At 31.9% G+C, this 23,199-nt stretch overlaps 3 protein-coding genes across 5 annotated transcripts; 2 read left to right on the top strand and 1 right to left on the bottom strand.

Moving 5' to 3' along the window:
- Window positions 1-2,642: 2,642 nt before the first annotated feature.
- Window positions 2,643-5,733, top strand: LOC124933450. 2 transcript variants are annotated; one of them, XR_007098970.1, is made up of 6 exons: window positions 2,643-2,879; window positions 4,462-4,709; window positions 4,786-5,002; window positions 5,089-5,233; window positions 5,524-5,588; window positions 5,638-5,733. XR_007098970.1 is itself a non-coding variant. In XM_047473851.1 (5 exons), exons 1-4 carry the CDS (start codon window positions 2,673-2,675, stop codon window positions 5,209-5,211), a joined length of 795 nt encoding a protein of 264 aa, XP_047329807.1. In that variant the 5' UTR covers window positions 2,643-2,672; the 3' UTR covers window positions 5,212-5,233; window positions 5,524-5,733. The 2 variants fall into 2 exon arrangements, 1 of the variants encoding a protein (XP_047329807.1); XM_047473851.1 differs by having other exon boundaries at window positions 5,524-5,733.
- A 6,188-nt stretch (window positions 5,734-11,921) lies between these two features.
- LOC124935860 (E3 ubiquitin-protein ligase XBAT33-like) lies at window positions 11,922-15,936 on the top strand. Of its 2 annotated transcripts, none has more exons than XM_047476292.1 (10): window positions 11,922-12,310; window positions 12,390-12,449; window positions 12,725-12,796; window positions 12,912-13,084; window positions 13,518-13,678; window positions 13,768-13,826; window positions 13,911-13,957; window positions 14,092-14,238; window positions 14,616-14,707; window positions 15,156-15,936. In XM_047476292.1, the coding sequence occupies exons 1-10, from the start codon at window positions 12,134-12,136 to the stop codon at window positions 15,671-15,673; spliced, it is 1,506 nt and encodes a 501-aa protein (XP_047332248.1). In that variant the 5' UTR covers window positions 11,922-12,133; the 3' UTR covers window positions 15,674-15,936. The 2 variants fall into 2 exon arrangements, with proteins under 2 accessions (XP_047332248.1, XP_047332249.1); XM_047476293.1 differs by having other exon boundaries at window positions 12,259-12,310; window positions 12,631-12,796.
- A 765-nt stretch (window positions 15,937-16,701) lies between these two features.
- Window positions 16,702-18,155, bottom strand: LOC124934375 (transmembrane ascorbate ferrireductase 1-like). Its single transcript, XM_047474899.1, has 4 exons — window positions 17,910-18,155; window positions 17,762-17,810; window positions 17,291-17,490; window positions 16,702-17,174 (listed from the first exon to the last, which is right to left on the bottom strand). The coding sequence occupies exons 1-4, from the start codon at window positions 18,051-18,053 to the stop codon at window positions 16,869-16,871; spliced, it is 699 nt and encodes a 232-aa protein (XP_047330855.1). The 5' UTR covers window positions 18,054-18,155; the 3' UTR covers window positions 16,702-16,868.
- Between the last annotated feature and the right edge of the window lie 5,044 nt (window positions 18,156-23,199).

A 23,199-nucleotide genomic window follows, 5' to 3' on the forward strand; every position in this document is an offset into this window, starting at 1 on the left:
TGATCAAATCCTGGCCTCACCTTGAACTTATTATATTTTGTAAATCATATAATAATATTATTTATTTTAAAGAATTTGATATCTCTACTCAAGAACTTAACAAATATCCTAGAATTGACATTGATATAAGTTCTCTTAAACTTGATCCAACATTACGTATTCCGATATGAAAATATCATTTTAATCAAGGGGATGAAATTAGACGAGCTTATATCAAGATGGGGTTATATAAATTAATATTAATAAACAAGTTAAAATAAAGAATTTGATATCTCTACTCAAGAACTTAACAAATATCCTAGAATTGATATTGATATAAGTTCTCTTAAACTTGATCCAACATTACGTATTCCGATATGAAAATATCCTTTTAATTAAAGGGATGAAATTAGACGAGCTTATATCAAGATGGGGTCATATCAACATATTAAAGATGAGTACCCGCCGACCAAATTTGGAAATCAAAATCGACGGTTCCAAAGTCACTGGTTTAAGAAATTTACTTGGTTAGAATACTCTCATTTGAAAGATGCTGCATTTTATTTCTCATGTTTCTTGTTTTAACATAAGCAACCCCAAAAACTACATTTACAATAGATGGATTTAAATATTGAAAGCGAGTTAATGATGAGGATAGATGCTCTTTTGTTATGCATATAGGATATAATATTTCACCACATAATAGGGTAGTTGAATATCTTGATAATCTAATGAATATCCTTGTCATATTGACAAAGTACTAAATGCACAGTTTTCAGATGAAAAACAAAATAACAGATTACGGCTTACAACAACTATTGAAAGCACTCGGTGGCTCACTTTGCAAGCGTGTGCATTGAGAGGGCATGACGAGTTTCCATCTTCTAATAATCGTGGAAATTTTATTGAAAAAAAAGCGGAACATAGAAAGTTAAATCTGAGATGCAAGTTGGAGTCAGCCCCAAGTAATTTTTCATCCTAGCTTCGCCCCTGTTTCAGCTACTGATTCAGTTTGCAATTCTTGTCCATGGACACCATTAACATTTTTAGAGAGAGTCGCCACTGCCTACGCCAACTTACCCGCCACCATCCACGGCGGCGCCGCCACCCGTACATGGGCAGAAACTCACATCCATTGTATTCGTCTAGCTTCATCCATCGCCGGAATCGGAATCGGAAGAGGCGACGTCGTTTCAGTCGTGGCCCTAAACATACCCTCCATGTACGAACTTCATTTCGCAATTCCAATGTCCGGTACTCGCCTCGATTCGCGTACCATTTTTGTTATGCTCTATCACAACGAGTCGAAGCTTTTGTTTGTTGATTATGCTTTATTGGGTACTGTTATCGTAGCTCTATCACTTTTTCGTCAAATTCCGACCGGCCTAAGGTTGTCCTTATAACCGAGGGCGACCGTTGATGATGCGTTGCATGTGTGTAACATTTCCCATTGTCAAAGCACAAAAATATCTCTGAAAATGTTCAACTTATTTGAGTAGGTTCATAGTAAAGATGAGACTCCATTCTTGTAGAGTCTTTTATTTGGAGAATGGGTTATGAATTTATGCCACATTTATCGTACTTTTCTATGCGATTCAGAACTTTGATCTAATTCACATTGACTCGAGTATCTTTTTGCAATTTGCATCTAACTTCTTATGATTGTTTCTCGCACTACACTAGAGTTGTCATAAGAACTTTTTCTTTCTCTCTTTTGCTCTTACAACAGATTACATACTCCTTTATAGATATGTAAATTCATTACATATTATTCGATCAACTAAAATACTTTTAATCTCACTTCTTCCTCAAGAGTCAAAAGAATCATTAACTCTATCATTTGTATTGACTTAGCAAATACTCTAGCCTAAACATGACACTTAGACTCTATAGCTTAAACATGTTCCGTTAACTTTTTGTTATAGTTATTAGGGAATGCTCATAAATCTATCAATAAGGCGAGTAAAGAAGCTTAATGTGTTTGATCTGTATCATCCACATAAATTTCCTAGTATACTAATTCATCTACAAAATAAAAGTATAATCACTTATATATTATTTTCCTTACTTTATCGTACTTTTTAAAGATATTGTGCATTGGAGTAGTGTTTATTGTGACATATTCAATTAATGACTGACCCATGTGAATTATGTATTTATATGTGATAAGTATCTCCTCATTTCATTTTATTATGATGCGGCTTTTTATGGTTGTGGTATGAATGAGAAGAGAGAAAATAATATATAAATTATTTTAAAATGTTTATATGATAATTAAATATTATTTTTAATAATTTAAATATAATTAATAATAAAAACTAAAATAAGATAAATATTTAAAAAATAATTAAAATAATTTATATAAATATAAGAATAAAATAATCTTTTATTCTTTTTATTATATAAATAAACTGATTCCCATATAATTTACACTAAGCTAAATATAATTAGTAATGCTTACCAAATTAAATTATGGTAAGTTTTGTTTTAAAAAAAAAATACAATTTTGTAGAAGAATATCATATTTATAATTTCCTTGAAATTATTTTCCATATTTATAATCTTTCTTAAAATAGATTAGTTCATGTTTAATTAAAAAAAAAATTGTGAGTGGTGAGTCTGTTGAGTAGACTCATCTGGAGCTAAGCCCATCATAATAGTTGAGTACCATATTCCTCAAAATATTTCTAAATATGATCCAAGCCGGATGCCTATTTGGTCCGGATTTAGGGGTTTCGAAACAAACCCATAATAAGGAACCTACAGAAATCAGACAAAGGAAAATGGGTGAAAGGAAGAAAACAGAAGAAGAAAAGAAAGCAACGATGATAGCATGGCCATTGATTAAACCTAAGTCAAATCTCAGCATCACTCACCTTAAAGGAAACGATCTCTTCACTGTACGATACGATTTCCGTCCAATTTGGTTTCTTCTCTACCTATATCCAATTCTTTTCTGCATCTCGTTTTTATTCTTGCAGTTTGGTATGTTGATGTTTTCTCTTTCTTTTTAGAGAGATAAGTTCCATCATATGATTGATTTGCTATATGTATCCCCAATTTTCAGCATCCGCGTCTTGATTCACGGCTTGCGCGAGTTCTTATGTTTGAATTATTGTAATTTGATAGTTCCTTATAGATTCAGGTCTATGGGATAAAACTGGAGATTGTTGGCATGACCCAAAATAATAGGTCGTGGATGAAATCGAATAGCTCAAGGAAAGGAAAAACCTTACACTTACACTAAGATGTTACCCAATTGCAAAGTGATTTCGTAATCACTTTTCATTTGGGTACCATCCTAGTGTTCCCTTTGTTTAAACTATTCACTCTGTTACCATCCTAGTGAGATACCCTTGGGGAAGAATAAGATTTTTCTTTTTAGTCGAGGATTTGAGTTCTCCGAAAAGGAGATATACCTCTGTCTGAATTTCAGGGTCATGACTTTTATTGGATGTTACTAATGTGTTTGACTAGCAAAACTTAAGAATCCAGTTTTAGGGAGTGTATCATTCTGATTGAAAATATCAAGGTATATTGTCTCTTGCTTAGACTAGGAAATCCAAGACAAATAACTCTATCCTCTATTCAAAGGAAAGAAAAATCTGACGCAATCAAGATATAAGCAACTTCACCTCTTTGATGATATCCATGCCTAGAACCTTTTTGACTAATATATCATAAAAGTCTCATGAACATGGTTACTATAATTGTTACTTTCTGATTCAGCTTACATTCACATCTTTTAGATATGTGATTGTCCCCATTTTTGGTTTCTTTCTCAAGACAGGATCTTGTTTATGTGACCTAGTATTGGCTTGCTGGACATGATTTAATTCTTGCAATAGATTGACACAAAGAAAGGGTTCATGAGCCCTAACTAACCCTGTAATCTCACAGCTGTGTGAAGTAGATCAAATCAACTCCTGTGGCACAAGCCCATTTTAATTCTGTATGTTTTGTTGGAACCATTGAGCATAGTTGGAAGGTATTTTGTCACAATCATGATTTTCAATTGCCAAAGTATAAATTGAGAAATGATTTTTCTTTTTCAGTTTGGTATAAGATTATTTCAGGATCATGATCCGGAATATAGTGTGTTTCTTGCAATACATTTTTTTTTTTTCGGATTATGATCCAGATGAATACCATAAAACTTGTTGATTTACTCTGCACCTTACTTATTATTTGATCATTCATTACAGATGAATTGTTCTATCTTTTCTTTCTTTTTATGAATTTTTTTTGTATCATTTATAGTATGATTTTCTGCTTCATTTGGTATATAGCTTTGCTTGGATGCTCATTGTGAATTCGCTAACATAAAAAATATACAATTTTGTTCGGATCATCATTCAGATGAATACCATAACACCCGATGATTTACTCTGCACCTCACCTATTGTTCGACCATTCTTTACAGGTGAATTGTTCTTTCTTTTCTTTTTTTATTAATAATCCATTCTTGGTTAATACTTGCAGGTGCATAATTTCTTTACATCTAGTGAATCAAAAGGATTCATAAAAGTTGCGGAATCCATTGGATTCACGCACCAAGGAAGTCTAGGCCCAACAAAAGGTGAAGCTTTTAGAGATAATGATCGAATATCTTTCAATGATCCTGTACTTGCATACACGATATGGGCGTCGGGATTTGACAAGTTGCTTTCCGATTTCAAGATTCGATCCAAAGTTGCTGTTGGATTGAACCCAAATATTCGATTGTACCGGTAATGCCATTTCTTATTTGTCATCAGCTTCGATTGTACATAAATTGAAATTGTCTAAAGTACAATGATCCTTTAGCTACAAGGTTGGCCAGTGTTTTGGACAGCATATTGATGAAAGCGTTGATCTTGGAGAGGGAAAACGTACACACTACACATTATTGATATATTTAAGTGGTGGGTTCAAACCGAAATCGAAAAAGGATTCTAATACATTGCAGGATGATGCCTCCTCTGAGACTCTAGTTGGTGGAGAAACAGTCTTTTATGGTCACAGAAACAGCATTGTTGCTGAGGTTAGTTCTTGCTTTGTTTCTAATGAAAGTAAGTTCAGTTTTTCTTCATTTTTTGTCATATTAAACTATTTTAATGAATTCTGTAGGTGCCTCCTTCTGAAGGAATGGCTCTTCTTCATATTCATGGTCATAAGTGTATGCTGCATGAAGCCCAAAAGGTTACCAAGGGGATCAAGTATGTGCTAAGGTCGGATGTTGTTTTCGCTTGACCGGTTCCACTTGCAGATCAGGGTAAGAAGATGTTCAACTCTACTGCTCCATAACGAGGGTATTTAGAATCTAGTATTTTGTAATATCGTGTATTTTATTTTTGGTAAACTTTTTCATTTTCTTTTCGGTACCTATGTCTTCTTCACTAGTCAGTCAGAGATTAGTATCGCACCTCCTCCTGCTATCATAAAAAAAAGTAAAAAATAAAATCATGGTGGCTAGGTTGAAATTGACATTAAAATCTTGATCTTGGTTTGGTAATTTTCACTTGTTTAAGCATTTTGAGAGTGATTGAAGTGTTATTTTTGCAGGATAAGCATTGCTGTTTGCATATGGGTTTAAGTGGTCAAGTTTACACACTTTTTTGTTGAGATTGGCAAAGGCAATCGTTGAGGATCGTTGAAAGTGTGATTTATTTTCACTAAGCAAACAGTTGTTTCTTGTGTAAGCCATTCTTAGAGTGAAATCGATATTTGTATAATCGTTTGTTAGGGGTCATTTATAAGTTACTTTTAATGTTTCACTTTGTGTTGTTAATTAAGGGTAATTTTGATCCAAAGTTGTTAATCAAACGGCTCCTTTATAAAGTTCATTTTCAAGATAAAACAATGTTAATAAAAGAGAAGAAAAGCTGAGCTTGTTTGATCTGGGTTTTTCAAGTAAAAATAATTATTTTTGATTCATTTGGATTCTTTGTGTCAAAAGGCTTAAAATATCCTTGAAATTATAAAATATTACAGAATGAAATGAGGGTATTTTTATATTCTATATGATAATTAGAATAATTTTATGATAATAGGCATTTTAAGGGTGTGCCATTCTCTACATATATATAATTTTTTTTTTTAAATATACAACTTATATTTGATTTGAATAGTGTTTGTAGATTTTTTTTAAGAAGGTAAAAGATTGAAGTCAAAACCTATAGCTTAGGTAGAACATTAATTGGAATACTGTCAAAGATAATAAATAGATTTGTTTGAATTGAGATTTAATGTCAAGTAGCCTCTATTCACAAAATCATTGTTGTCTTCAACACTTATATACATTAATGAGTTTGTCTTCTTCAACCTCCAACTTAGGGTACGTTGAAATTGAGTTGATGGGTCGGCCCAATTAAATAGGCCCAATTAACTAAAGTGTCAAAGGCTTAAGTTTGTTAAGTTAGTTAGGACAAGTTGTTTATATATATATATATATGAGTAATTCACACAAGAGGGTTAGAGATTTTAGAGGTGTGAGTGATATATATAAAAACGAGGTGTAACTGAAACGTTTAATTGTGATAGTGGAATCGAGTTCGTAACAGAGCTCGACGGAGACGTAGACCATCTTTTTTGGGTCGAACTCCGATATCAAATCTTGTGTTGTTTTATTGGTTTCTTGTTGTATATTTCTTAAGTCTTTGATTGATTAGGAGGGAAATTCCCTACAGTGGTATCAGAGCTCGGTTTGGGCAAGATTAGAATCAATCTTGAAGAATCTTGAAGAATCTTGGAAAGGTCTTTAATGCTGGCTAGTGATACGGATAAGGAAGATTCCGGCTCAGGCGCAGAAAGAGACAAAGTGGACAAGGTTCAATATTATACAAGAAAGAGATCAACACAGAAAACGGCACCTTGGGAATTCCAGTGGCAGTCCATCTCAAGTATGAAGACTGACATTGACAAGTTCGATGGCAATGGAGATTTTCGCATTTGGCAGCGGAAAATCAAGGCTCTCTTGGCACAGCAGCATCTTCTGCGAACTCTAGAAGAACCAGTCTCGTGGCCAATGGAGATGAATAAAGATCAAAAGATCGAGATGACAGAGACAGCGATTGGTACAATCATTTTCCATCTCTCAGATTCTGTAATTCGGTTGATAGACAATGAGAAGACTCCGGCATCGATGTGGATGCGCCTAGACGAGCTGTTCCAATCCAAATCTTTGATTAACAAGATTTACTTGAAGGAAAGGCTGTTCAGTTACAAGATGATGCAAGAAAAGACTCTTACTCAAAATCTTGATGAGTTCTTGAAACTCAATATCGAGTTGGCAAACTCAGGCGAGAACGAAGCAATGAGCAATGAAAACCAGGCAATAATCATCCTCAACTCTCTTCCCGAATCCTACAAAGAAGTCCGTAATGCGATCAAATATGGACGAACAAGTATCACTCTTGAAGAGGTGATTTCGGCATTGAAGTCGAGAGAGTTGGAATTAAGGACAGAAAAGAAAGCGAGTTCAAATGGCGAGAATTACATGGCCAAAGGGAAAAACTTCTACAAAGGGCAACCTCGTACCAATAACAAATCGAAAGATAAGAAAAGAAAAACATCACAATCGGAATCTGCGGAAACAAGAAAATGCTATCATTGTGGAAAGGTTGGTCATCTTCGAAACCACTGCTATAGTTGGCTGAAAGATAACAAGAAAAAACAAGTGGAGACTAAAGAATCTGCGAATTATGGTGATGGCTATGACAGTGGAGAGGTCTTGATGGCGTCAATGGAAGATGGTAGAAGGGACTGGGTTCTTGATTCCGGTTGTACTTTCCACATGACGTACAGAAAAGATTGGATCTCTAATTTCCAGAAACTGAGTGGTTGCAAGGTGCTGATGGGAAATAGCAATGCATGTCAAGTAGAAGGTATTGGAGATGTCAGCATAAAAATGTTCGATGGTGTTGTAAGGGTTCTGAAACAAGTCAGGTTTGTGCCTCAGCTGTCACGAAACCTCGTCTCTCTCGGGATTCTTGATGACTTAGGATACACAAATCAGATAGTGTCGGGGAAGATGAAGATAATGAAGGAAAACAGGTTAATGATGCAAGGTATCAAGCAAGAAGGTTTGTATCAGCTGATTGGTGAAACTGTGTCGAGACAGTCTGCACTTGTAGTTTCAGATGAAGACAAGAAGGCCACGATATGGCATCGGAGACTCGGTCACATCAGTGAGAAGGCTTTGCAGATTCTCAGCGAAAAGAATATATTAGGCTCAGATAGAGTCAAGGGTCTAAGCTTTTGCGAGCATTGCGTGTTAGGCAAACAGCATCGGCAGAAATTTAAGACCGGGGTTCACAAGTCCAAGGGCGTGTTGGAGTATGTCCATTCAGACTTATGGGGTCCTGAGAAAACATCGACGCATGGAGGTAACTCGTACTTCTTGTCAATCGTAGATGATTATTCTCGTAAAGTATGGTTTATCTTCTGAAACACAAAAGTGATGCTTTTGAGAAGTTCAAAACATGGCAGACTTTGGTTGAGAATCTGATAGGTAGAAAATTAAAGATCCTAAGAACAGATAATTGGTTAGAGTTTTGCAACGAAGTGTTTGATAGTCATTGTCGTGAGCTAGGGGTTCAAAGACATAGAACAGTTCGATCCACACCCCAGCAAAACAGAGTTGCTGAGCGAATGAATCGGACTTTGTTAGATAAGTCTCGATGCATGCTTTTCGGTGCAGGTTTGTCCAAGTCTTTCTGGGGAGAAGCTGTAATGACAGCAGCATATTTGGTGAATCGATGTCCGTCGACAACAATTGAGTTCAAAACTCCTGAAGAAATGTGGACTGGTAAGCCTCCAGATTTGTCTCATCTTAGACCATTTGGATGTACAGCCTTCGCTCATCAAAAAGAAGGCAAGTTAGAGCCAAGAAGTGTGAAGTGTGTGTTTCTTGGGTATCCTCAAGGAGTGAAAGGTTATAGGCTGTGGTTAAAACAGTCTGGCGGTTTTAAAACCATAAACAGCAGGGACGTAGTATTCAATGAAGAGGAGTTTGTGTGTCTCTCTCAGAATCAATCTAATCAAGGTGACTTAGGTAAAAGCGAGCAGGGGACTGGTCAAGTGGAGATTAATGCAGGGGATCATGGTCAGGTGGAGCCATTGATTTCAGATCAAAACACTGAAATGGTTGCTGATAATCAGGAGGAATTTACTGGTACAGATGTTGAACCTGTTGTGGCACAAGACGAGAAAATTACAGCTCAGTCGGAAGCTAGTTATCAACTCTTAAGGGACAGGGAAAGGAGGCAACCAAAACCCATCCAGAGGTATGGGTTCTCAGCTTATACCGATATGTTGGCATATGCGTTTATGACAGCAGTTGAGTTAGACAAAACTGAGCCGGAAGATTTCAAAGAGGCTTTGAGTTCTAGTGATAGATCCAAATGGATGGAAGCTATGAAGGAAGAAATGAATTCACTTTATAAGAATTCAACTTGGGAGATTGTTCCAAGGCCTGTCAAACAATCTGTAATCAAGTGCAGGTGGATCTATAAGATCAAGGAAGGTATTTCGATTCAAGAGGGGGTCAAGTACAAAGCAAGATTAATTGCTAAAGGGTTCTCTCAAAAGGAAGGAGTGGACTATAATGAGATCTTCTCACCAGTTGTTAAGTACAAAACCATTCGGATAATGCTCTCGCTGGTAACTCAGTTCGATCTTGAGTTAGAACAGATGGATGTTAAGACTGCGTTTCTTCATGGAAATTTAGAGGAAACCATCTACATGGAGCAGCCAGAAGGGTTCAAAGTTCAGCAAGAGAAGAACATGGTGTGTTTGCTTAGGAAGTCGTTGTATGGACTCAAACAATCACCAAGGCAGTGGTACTTACGGTTTGATGCGTTTATTACTCAACAAGGCTTTATGAGGAGTAGCTATGATACTTGTTTATACTTTAGAGGGAAGAATATACTTGAAGCTGATTATCTTCTGCTCTATGTAGATGATATGCTACTAATCAGCAAAGAAGCTTCAAGTGTGAAGAAGTTGAAAATTGTTCTAAGTTCCGAGTTCGATATGAAGGACTTAGGCAAAGCTGCTAAGATTCTTGGGATAAGGATTAAGAGAGACAGGAAGAATGGTGTAATGACTCTCAGCCAGCAAGGCTATCTCGAGAAGGTGATTGACAAGTTCAAAATTCAAGGAGCCAAGCCAGCAAAGTTGCCAATCACGAATCAGTATCTGATGTCGTCTGTGAACTCGGCAAAAACCAGGTCAGATCAGACTTACATGGAAAAGATTCCGTATTCAAGTGCAGTTGGGTCTGTGATGTACTCAATGGTCTGTACCAGGCCAGACTTGGCACATGCGATTAGTGTCTTGAGCAGGTTTATGGCGAGTCCAGGCCGTGAACATTGGCTCGCAATGAAGTGGTTACTAAGATACATAGCTTCGACTACTAATGTGGGGATATGTTACAAGAAAAGAAGTGGAGCAGATGTTAGTGTAATTGGTTACGTGGACTCAGACTATGCAGGAGATAAAGACTCAAGGAAATCAACTTCGGCTTTCTATTTTTTGGTGAACGGTAACTGTATCAGTTGGAAGAGCCAGTTGCAATCAGTAGTGGCCTTATCAACAACAGAAGCCGAATATATCGCAGCAACTGAAGCTGTAAAGGAAGCAATGTGGATTCAGGGTCTGCTGCAAGAACTGAAGGTGTTCGAAGGACCTGCGACGGTGTTCACAGATAGCCAAAGTGCACTACACTTGTGCAAGAATCCCGTGTTCCATGACAGAACAAAACACGTGGATATCAAGCATCATTTCATTCGAGAGAAGATAGCACAAGGGGTGGTTTCAATCAACAAGGTTGGAACAAAAGATAACCCGGCTGATGTTGGAACCAAGGTACTACCTCTAAGTAAATTCAGACATTGTTTGGATTTGCTTAGAGTTCAAGAGATTTAGTGCAATGAAGGCTTCGAGCAATGAAGTGATGAACATATTCAATTTCACTAGAACAAGAGAAGGACCCTTCAACCCAAGGTGGAGATTGTTGAAATTGAGTTGATGGGTCGGCCCAATTAAATAGGCCCAATTAACTAAAGTGTCAAAGGCTTAAGTTTGTTAAGTTTGTTAAGTTAGTTAGGACAAGTTGTTTATATATATATATATATATGAGTAATTCACACAAGAGGGTTAGAGATTTTAGAGGTGTGAGTGATATATATAAAAACGAGGTGTAACTGAAACGTTTAATTGTGATAGTGGAATCGAGTTCGTAACAGAGCTCGACGGAGACGTAGACCATCTTTTTTGGGTCGAACTCCGATATCAAATCTTGTGTTGTTTTATTGGTTTCTTGCTGTTATATTTCTTAAGTCTTTGATTGATTAGGAGGGAAATTCTCTACAGGGTATTTAAGGTAGATAACGGGGATTGGGTACCTGCATAATCGAGAATGAGAATGAATATGATATTCACCAGTTCGGGATCGAAAAGTAGTTTCATATCTAATTGGGGTCAGATACCTCGTTACCCAACGATAGAGCAACTTTTAATTTCCCTAAACTTGTTCAAATTGAACCCGGAATCTTTTCCTAAACACTCATATTTTATGTTATAATTCTAAAACTCTCTCCACTATATCAAAAATTAGATGTAAAAATATGGATACCAACTTAGCAAATAAATAAGTTATCAAATGAACAACAATCTTATAACAAATGAAAAATCAATTTCAACTATGGGTAAACTTCAATAAGATTGTAATGTAACAATAAGAAAACATAACTTTTAGCTGAAACTATTCTTAATTATGGATTTTGTCCTGTTAGTATGATTAATGATTCTTCACATAATTATTAAAACTTAATAACTAAGCATAGTTTATTACATAAATTGAATAAATAAAAAAAATATTAAAGCATGAATTAAAAAGAGAAGAAAAGTATTGTTTAGAATGGGTATGAAACAAGGAAAAGCCCCATTCAACCACTTTTTGCTTTAGTGATTTGTCTCATCTCCAATTTCGCTCTATTCCCCGGACCCTTTGTTGCTACTCTTTCAATCTGGTTTAACCGACAGTTGACCTAATTCCAGATACCCATTTCACTTTTCACCCAAATGAGGACTCATTATGTAGCCGTGTAGAATCTAGAGAGAAAGAGAGAGCTAGAAAGGATAAGGGGCTTTGCACAAGAGAGGAGAGAAGATGGGGAATTCGTTTGGATGCTCAGCGTCAGGAGAGAGGTTGGTATCAGCGGCCAGAGATGGTGATCTTGTTGAAGCAAAGATGCTGCTTGATTGCAACCCTTATCTCGCCAAATACTCCACCTTTGGTGGCCTTAACTCTCCTCTACACTTTGCCGCTGCTAAAGGGCACGATGAGGTTCCATTACAAACACCCATTTCTCCTCCTTCATAGTTTCTCTCTTCTTCAATCAAATTGACTTATGGGGATAATGCAGATTGTTGCTTTATTGCTCGAGAATGGAGCGGATGTGAATTCTAGAAATTACTGTGGTCAGGTATAACATCTGGGTTTTAGGGCATTATTTTTCATCTGGGTTTTAGGTTTTGCTTGTTTTGAATTATTATTATTATTATTATCCCAGTTTTTAATGTGATCATTTTTCATGTTGCTTTCATGTCTATAACTTGTCCTTTATGAAATCAATCTTCCATGTGTCTGTTTATTTTATTTATTAGTTTGTAGGAATTGAAGCTGGGAAGTTTCATGGATTTTGTTAATGGGTAGATCTCTGGTTAATTGTGTGACTTTTTTTTGGAATTGTGTTTAAAGACGGCATTAATGCAAGCATGCACATATGGACACTGGGAAGTTGTTCAAACTCTCCTCCTTTTCAAATGCAATGTGAGTTTTAAAGTGATTTCACAAGGGGCAAGATCTCAATTTTAACAAAAATTTCCAAAAAGTTTATTGATTTTCTTGAACTCCTTTATAATGTGTCCTATTGCTTTACAAATAGGTTACAAGAGCTGATTACCTTAGTGGAAGGACAGCTCTTCATTTTTCTGCGATGAATGGACACGTTAGATGTATGAGGCTTGTTGTGGCAGATTTCATTCCAAGTATTCCCTTTGATTCCATAAATGCAAGTGATGAAGTGCGTGATGATACCATTGTGATAAGCAACCGCAGGTGCTTTTTTTTTCCACTACGGTTAGTTTCAGTATGTCATGATAATGAAAACATTGACGCTTCTAGAAATAAGATTGTCTTAACTAAGAATGGGCAAGAATTTATAGTGATAGTAGGTAATATTTCCACACAGAATTATATTCTTACAGTTTAAAACAAACAATTTTCAAAATAAGAATCTAAATAAAAGTCAGAATTTTCTTAGACTTATTCCTTGACTTGGTCGTGATTTCTAATACATTGTAAAGTTGTTTGGGTGGAGTCAGCTCAATATTGTGAAGGAAACTAGGAAATAGATAATAGAAAAATCTAGTTTATTTACTTTAACGTGACAGTATCAATATCAATGCCCAACAATGACTACCAAGACATTGTTTGTATTATTTCTACAGCTCTTTTACAAAATTTAACATTTAAAAACAAATATTTGCAGCACGCTGTCAAAATTTATAAACAAAACTGCTGACGGTGGCATCACTGCTCTCCATATGGCTGCATTAAACGGTTATTTTGACTGTGTTCAGCTCCTTCTTGATATTCATGCAAATGTCTCGGCGGTGACATTTCCATATGGAACATCTGTGGACTTGATAGGTTTGTCTCAAATTGAGTATCACATTTTCCTTTGCTCTTTTTTTCTTCTTCATGTTTCCATTGACAGATAACTGAGTTCATTTTTGCAGGCACTGGAAGTACCCCTCTGCACTATGCTGCACGTGGAGGAAATTTGAAATGTTGTCAGGCAAGTTATGTTTCTTAAGCGATTTACTCTGACTCACTACTATGTAGAAGAATTTGAAAAATGACATTTTCATTTTATTAGCAGATCCTCCTAGCTAATGGTGCCAGTAGATTGACATTAAACAACAACGGGTACATGCTTATTACATATGTTCTGGAATCAATAACCAAAGCCTGCTTCTAATAGCTTTTATGTTTCTGTAAATTCAATTAAAGTTTTCATGCTTTTGATCCTTTTTTTAGATGATTATTTTGTAATCTTGCAGGTGGCTGCCACTAGATGTAGCCAAGATGTGGGGCCGACATTGGCTTGAGCCATTGCTAGACCCAAACGCTGCTACCACAGCAGTACCAGTGTTTCGTCCTTCCAGTTATTTGTCCTTGCCTCTTATGAGTGTACTCAACATTGCAAGGTAATAAATATCTTTGATATTATCATGGAAACGGTTTCTGTCACTCTTTGATATTTGTGTACCTTCCCTCTTTTGTCTTTCGGGTCAAAATATTGGGTTTATCTGAAAGCTACATTCTGAGTCTGATTTGATATGAATTTCTTACATATATCAATATCGAATAGCTTCTGATTTAGTCTGATTAATTATACCTATTATTAAGTGTGTTGTTTTTTAAATGTTATTTGGGAGCCTGCATTCTGAATGTTTATGAAATTCAGAAGTCTAATAATAATTCTTTGTCTTGTTAGTGATTGCTGTTTTATGCATAAGAAGAGCATATTTGTCTTTCAAACATTAATATACAGCAATTTCTCATCGTATTCTTTGTCTGTCAGAGATTACGGTTTACATTCTTCCACCAAATGCTCTGATGATGCTGATATATGTGCTGTTTGCTTAGAGAGGCTATGCACTGTTGCTGCAGAAGGTTTTAATTCTTTCTTCTTCTATCTTCATATTATCACAAACATTTTTTTGTTGGAAAACAAAGAGTAAACTCATAATTTTCACTAATTCTGAAATCATCCTCAAGCTATTGTTTTTTTTATATAAGCCCATCAACTATTTTGATTTAAACCATTTTTAAACAGCAAATTTTAGTAAGATTTTCCCAGGACTATTTTGATACTGTACCCTTTTATTTTTGAACTGAAAAAAAGGCATGTCCATAAATATGTAATGAAGTTAGCAAAAAAGGTTAAAAATCATCCTTAATGTGTGTAAGAGTTTTGAACAGAAAAATAATCTCATTTAAAATTGATGTTCAAAAATATTTTTTTTTTCAAATTAATGAACATATAGTTTATGGGTTTGCTCTGACCAATTTCTGGATGCATAACAATGAAACTCTAGGTTTTCCTTATACTGTTATTCAGGTTGTGGGCATAAACTTTGCGTTAGATGTGCTCTCTGCCTCTGTTCAACCAGCGTCATGCCCTCTGAATCGCGAGGCCCAGCTGGCTCCATTCCATGTCCTCTTTGTCGTCACAGTATTGTATCTTTCGTGAAGTTGCCCACTCCTCCGCCAAAGGAACTAAACAAGGTTCCGATGTCTCTCAGCCTCTGTACCCCATCATGCATACCTTACTCATCTGAATCTGATGTTTCAACAAGGGTCCCACCAACCAATATTCAAAAAAATCGCGTGGCTTCGGTTTCTCAGGATCTGTTCTGCCCGGTTACATGCAGTCCATTTCCTTCTGTTTCCATGCCAATGTGTCCCTCTTGTGAACGACATGATGATGAAACACAAGACGGGTTGGAAGAATCCATGACAATGGATCAGAAAAAGATTGAAGGTGTGTGGCTAGAGAAAGTGAGCTGTTCAAGCATGTTTTGGAGCAGAAGAAGTTGTAGCAGAGAACATCAGTGCAACGCAGAAATAAGTGCATGACAGGTTTGTTTATTGGCTGATGAGTGGAATCTCTCGGGTTTACACAATGCGGGTTTTTTTTGTTTGTGTTTTGTGTGTAATCGAACACAGAGAAATCACTCGCTGGTTTGATCACCTGTTTCTTATTATGTTTATATATATAAGAGATGCAATACTATATTTAGTGAAGAATTTGTGATGTTTGGGTGTGGTGTTGGGGTACAAATTGGCTGTAAATGGTGGTCATCATAATGGTGCTTTGAAGATATCTCTTTGTAAATTAATCCTTGAATGAGTCCCTCACTATGGATAATAGTTTTTGATAGAAATAAAAGTACAATATATATATATATATTTTATTGTCAAATGTTAAAATCTTAGTTGTCTTACTTACTACTTGAGTGGAACATTATTTATTGACCAATTTGTTCATCAAACTATATTGAATTGGCTATGATTTTTTTTTTTTAATAGATTCTATGTATGAGGTGTGAATTAATTATTGGGGGTTCCATAGAGTGAACCAAGACTTCTAATTATTATTACTTTTATTTTATTATGAAAGCTAGTAGGACCTCTAACAATTATTACTCCAATTGAACATCAGACATTTCTTAGTGCAATCAAAGAGTTATTATCAAAATTGCATTTCAATATTTGTAAATTTCATGTTTTTATATTTAATTTTAGTCTCACTTGTTCTTAAATTTCGATCTAGATCACCCAAGAAACTACCCAAAAAGAAAATATTATACATATCTAAACATGCTTAGTCTGAAATGTGCAAGTAGATTGATATTACCAAAAATTGTGGTCACCTTTCAAACTACAAAATCTGGACAATTTATTCAATTTTTGAAATCTTACCTAACTCAATTGGAGTCCACAATCACCAAATTTAGACATCTGGTAGATCTACTCAATTCATTTGTTTTGAATTCTTACCTAACTTAATTGGAGTCCATCTTTTTTCAGCTTGTCTGGATATGACTAAGATTTATATACACCATATAAATGATAACAAATTTATAGTTTGTAGAGAAATTATATGAGAAACAAGATAATATATATAATAATTTAATAGTCAAACTACCACTAATTCAAATTTTAGTACAAAATGATAGCCTTTATTTTAATTAAACTAAAACTTTTCAACAACAACCACCACCACCATTGCAAAGAAGGTGTTGTGACATGAAATACTAGTTGAAACTATTTAAATAGCAGAATAACTATATTGATCTTCAACCTGAGCAGACGGCTGAGATATAGTAGTGAGAATGACAAAAACGCCATACAATACTGTAACGATAGCGGTGAAGTTAACTAGGAAAGCCTCCGATCCATACTTGGCTAGTCCCCCATTCTCGAGAAACGTTAACTTCTCCAAGAATCCCAATGCAGCCGTTGCAACCGCCAATAAGTAGACGAAAATACCAACAATAACGTGCCACGAAAGTGACTCTGCCCTAAGACCTTGAGCTCCCCCGGGATAGAAGAACACCAAAAATCCATATATCCACTGTAAAAATAAATCAAATGTAACGTATTCGATTTTCACTTAGAATGCATTAAATTAAAGTGTGTCATGACTGATAGACCGAACATATCTTCCAAAATAAAAATTGAATTAATTACTTGTAGGGCATAGACGATGATGGTGCCAAGTCCTAGCCATGAGTGTAAACTGTATAAATTGGCAATGTTGCTCTCATTGTGATACTTAAACGCGGTGTAAATGCCGATAATGCCGAGAATAAGAGCAATCCCATGAAGAATGAGATGGATTAGTTTCTTTGTTTCTTTTTTGAGAGTAAGAGCTTTGTAGCTCATGATGGCTGTATTACAGGAACAAAAATTATAGTTACAAAGATTTGAACTTATTATAAAATATTATAAACAAACTTAAAAAATTCAAAACTAATAGATTGATTCTTATAAATTTTAAAAAGCAAGATATATAAAGATTTATAGATAATAAATATGTTTTTTGGATACACAAATCTATTTCTGATTGCACCACCTCACAATAACAACAAAGGGTAATTAAACATTTAATTCTTAGATAAGCTAATCAGCAATCAAGGGTATTAATATATATTAGTTTACCTTCTCCTCCTAGAATGATGAATCCAATTAACATGAGAACTGGGTGAATCTGAACAGTCAAAAAAAAGGAAATTTGATCTGAATAAAATTAAACAATTAACCTCTTAATTACTATGTATAGTAAAGTAAGAGAATAGAAGAGAATTACATTGAAAATGAGGGCTTTGTTTTTGGCTTCCCAAGCTAGACCTCCCCTAAAGTGGATACACCAAACCAGCACCATAACCGTGCCTGCTAGGGCTAGAACTTGTGCGGTGATGGACACAGCTAGTGCCTTTACTGTTGCTGCCATTTTTACACACACTTTCTCTCTTTCTCTTAAAAGGGTAGTTGCAGTCTTGCAGAAGGGAAAGAAAGCCAATGACTATGGTTTTATATATGAACTTCTCCTATTTCTAAGTTTTGTTCTACTCGGATAAGTCATAACAATCTAACATTTCATTCTCTCTCACACACAAACACTGATTAACAAATAACAATGGTTATTTCTCTCTTTGCTACGTGGACAAATTCAAACGCTATATTAACAAAATTATCCACCCATTTATTAGGGAAATGTGAGGGGATGACCATAAAAAAGGTGTGAAATGCGGATAGTGCAAAGATAAAATAAAAGACGCTGGTGACCCATTTTATTGTTTTTGGACGAAAATGTCCCAATTGCGTCACGCAATTGGGGCATTTTTTTATTTTTCAAAAAATTTTAATTATGGATTTTTTTTGGACGAAAATGTCCCAGTTGCGTTACGCAACCGCGAGACGAAAACAAAATTAAAAAAAAAAAAATTCGATTGCATTACGCAAGGGTACAATTGTCATTTAAAAAAAAAATCACCGCATTATGTAAATTATGAACTTACACAATTGATTATTCACCCTTATCAGTGGTCATTCCTCAAATTTCCCCATTTATTAAGTATATCTCTTGGTATAATTAAGTTTGTTAGGTGGGTGTTTATTTAATAAATTTAAATTGAATCCCACTCTATCTACGATCTACATTACACTCAATCATGTATACCCAATATATTAAATATGTGGTTGGCTTCATTGGGTATACAAAATTATTTAGTTAATTATAGTATTAATTAATATAGAGCGGATATTCAATTATTTGAATAGTCTGTACATCAATCAGCATCCAAATTTATATTTGAAGAATCAAATATTTTTTTTGTTTGTATTGATTTAGTATAAGTGTGGAATTTGAATAATCCCTCTAATAAATACTAATAATATAAAATAAAATAAGTTATTTAAAAATATGTATAAATATAATAATAATATAGATATAGTTTTAATAAAACTTAGGGTCAGTTTTTATTAGGGTTATTATTTAATTTCTCATATATCCGTCCATTTTATATATTATTTTTGTTAAATTAGTTACAAAAATAAATTAGTATTAAAAATAACATAATTAAGTAGCTCAAATATAGAAGATGGATTTAAAATTTAAATCAAAATAAAAAATTATATAGATAGAGTGAGAGAGAATAGAAATTTTATATATCTTATAACACGTGTTATTGCTTACAGAGAATGCATATTTTTTTAATATATCTATTAAATTTATTTAATTATATAATTGATCCTTTATTATTATTATTTAAATATAATTTAATTATTTAAAATTTAAAATATATAATAAAATATATTTTTTCCTTATAAAAACATATAGACATATATATCACGAGATATGATATGCTGACCTGTTTAAATATTTTAGAAATTTAAAATATGAAATTTTAATAGGGTTAAATTTTAGAATAATTTTTTTTTAAATTTTTTTTTAAATAGGTATACCCTTTAGTAAATATAAATAAAATTTAAAATTGTATAAATAATTTGAGCTCTACAATTAATACTTGATTATTGAAAAAAAAAAGACATCGAAAATTAATAATATATTTATTAAAAAATGATAGTTTATATTAAAGTTTTAATTAATATAAATGTTTATATTACGTCTATGAAATTTATTTAATTATATAATTCATCATTTATTTTAATATTATTTAAAAAATAATTACTTTATTTTTAATATTTAAATAAATAAATTTGAATTTAGGTTAAGATAGCTTTGGGCAATAATTGATTACTTGGAAGTTATCATTCAATAGATTAATTATATGTCACAATATTTGTAATTATAAGTGCACATAACAAAATAAAAATAAAAATATTTTTATCATTAACACTAAAATATATAACATAAAGTTTATTTATGTATTTGTTTTACTATTTTATTTAAATATATAAATATATGAAAATTATATATTATACTAATAACTCCTTAAAATAGGTTAATTGAAAAATAAAATAAAAAAAATAATAATTATAAAAAATAAAAAATTATTATTTTTATTTAAAACACTTTTTAAGTGTGAATGTCAATGTCACATCTGTACATTAGTCTATCACATATTAAGTTAATACGGTATTAACTTTTTTTTTATTTCTTCTTTCAATCCGTTAATATTTTTATTTGACTTTTTATTTATTAAAATGAGTTTATAATATTTTTTATTTATAATATAAATAAAGTATTTCTCACCTAAATAATTTAAATTTAAATTAATTTATATTTTAAATATTATAAAATATATTAAAAAATAAAGTAGTTGACACATTAATCTAAATAAAATCTAATATATATATATATATATATATATATATATATATATATATATATATATATATATATATATATATATATATGATATTTAAAAAATTATATAAATAATAAATCTTTTTTATTATATAAGTTCACATATATTAATATAATATTTTTACCAATATTAAATTTTATTAATTATAAATTAATAAATATATTTTAAAATTATGTAAATTGTGTTTATAAATTAAAAATAATTACATACATTTTAAAAATAAATTTATTAAAACTGAATAATAAAAATATTTAGAAAGAATCAATTAAAAAATTAACTAATAAGAGAAAATAAAATAAATTTAAACTTAATCATTTGCAGTTATTTGAATAAAATGAATAATTTTTAATAATTTATTAAAATAATATATAAATATAAGATGAAACGTTTTTAATTGAAATACAAAATTTTATTAATACTAAAAACAAAAAATATAAAATATACTCAAGTATTAAAAAAAACTAAATAAGAGAGGTGAGATGATGAATGAGAAATTAAGATAATGAATAATTGTAATTAGGTAAAACTAAATGAACCCATTTTTATAATATACATGTTTAGATAAACTATATATAAATGAATTTGTTTTTTCAAAATATAGAAAAGGAATTCAAACAAAAATTGGAGTTCAACTAAACCTTAAATAATCATTTCCCCTTTATTTATTTATTTATTTATTTATCATATATCATCTCAAATAAATAAAAAATATTTTTTTTAAAAAATGTATATGAATTATAATATAAATAAGAGTCGTTTGAATTTAATTAAATAAAAAAAATATGAATGCTTAGGTGTCACCAATCACATCCAAAAAAAAATTAATCATTTTAGAAACAACCCTGAAAACATAAAATATTTATCAAAGGACATATATAAAAAAACTAACATTAACCAACTTAGACATTCTAAAAAAAATTAATAAGTTCACTAGCAACTTTTATCATTTTTTTTTAAGAAATAAGTTAATGCAGTAGTTACCTGACCAATATTTAAAATAGAATACTAATATAAATTAATCTATTTTGTATATATAATATAATAAAATAATGTGACATTCTTATTTATGTTTTTTTTAGCAAACCAAGTTGATTTCAAAAAATATATTTTAGAGTCTAGATAAACCCAACAAAATGAAACTACATAAAAAGAAGAAAAAGAAAAAAAAAAGAGTGAGATTAGTTGGAAATTCTCACATGTATTAAGAAAAAACTCTTCCATTGCATCAAAAGATAGAGAATGAGTGAAGGATCAACTAATAAGGAAAAGTTTAACTAGATGTTGTCAAAGTTTGAGGGCAAAACCTCTCAAATTTCTAAAATATGTACTTGAAAAGTTAGTGTCACTTTTAATTTACAATATTTTGACATAAACTCAAACTAATTTTCAAACAATTAAGTCTATAAAAATAAATAATAGATTATTATATTTCAGATAGAAAATATATAATTTGGTTAAATTGCTTATGATTCATCTGACTTTCTTTGTCAAACACGTGTCTCACGTTCTACAGCAAGATTTCGATCTTAGAAAGTTAAAAGAAATATGAAATGCGGATGCAAAGTAGATACCAACAATTAATAATCTAAGACAATCGTAAGCTATGACGTCGCTAGTATTGACATATATCACTTTGTTTGATATTGTTTTTTATTTTAGATTTTATACTTTTTTTAATACACAAAATACTTCCTCATTTAACTATTTTATTATATTATTATTAAATAAAGATAATTAAAATTGACAAAATAAAAAATATTTACAAATATTTATTGCACATTTTAAGGCTATTTATTGCCATTTTTAATGATTCAAATATTTGCAATTTGAACCGGTCCCCATTTTTTTTATACATAACTTATGTACAGTTGGTTTCCAAAAGTAGCATAATTTAAAGTTTAACTTCTCACTAACTTATTTTGTTTATTTTTTAAAAATTAACTTGATTTATTATTTATATTTTGTATTTTTATATAATTTTAATGTTATAACTTATTATTAAATATATTTTAAATTTATTTATTTAAATTCTTTTATCTATATTTACTCAATTAAATTATTATTTTTTATATCATATAATATAATTATGAAGAGGGTCAGGAAGAGAGAATTTGGGGAGAAAATGATAATCATTTTGTCTATCTAATTTTCATTTTTTTCTTTTCAATATACCCACATTTTCAATCACTTTTCCAAAATATGCACGTTCTCACACTAAACTGGTTAATAACCCACGATTACATATTTCTTTCTATAAACTTAATAATTACTTAATTTAATATATAATTAAAATAAATAATACTTTATTAAATAATTAAAAAAATTTAAATATTATATATTAAAATAAAATACATTATATAAATATTAAAATAAAAATATATAAAATAATTAACATATTTTATCTTTATTTAATTTTATAAATACAATATACATAATTAAAGTTAAACTTATTAAATTAAATAATTAAAATAAAATATATTACATAAAACAAAAAATAAAACTTTATACTTCTAATTTTATTCTTACAACTTCATTTTAACTATATATATTTTTGTAACCCCGGGAAATCCTCTTAGTCCGTAGCTTAGCAATATGGGGATCCGGAATGGCTCGATGTTCGATGATTCTACATTAGTTTGTGTGCTAGACATCTTCTTAAAATAAAACATTTATTTTTAAAGATTTTAACCGATACCTGACAACTTTTAAAATCAATTATGTAAAATAATTAATTTTATTCAAATTTTAATAATATGGGGATTTGTT

The sequence above is a fragment of the Impatiens glandulifera genome, chromosome 4, assembly GCF_907164915.1.
Source record: "Impatiens glandulifera chromosome 4, dImpGla2.1, whole genome shotgun sequence".
NCBI classification, from domain to species: Eukaryota; Viridiplantae; Streptophyta; class Magnoliopsida; order Ericales; family Balsaminaceae; genus Impatiens; species Impatiens glandulifera.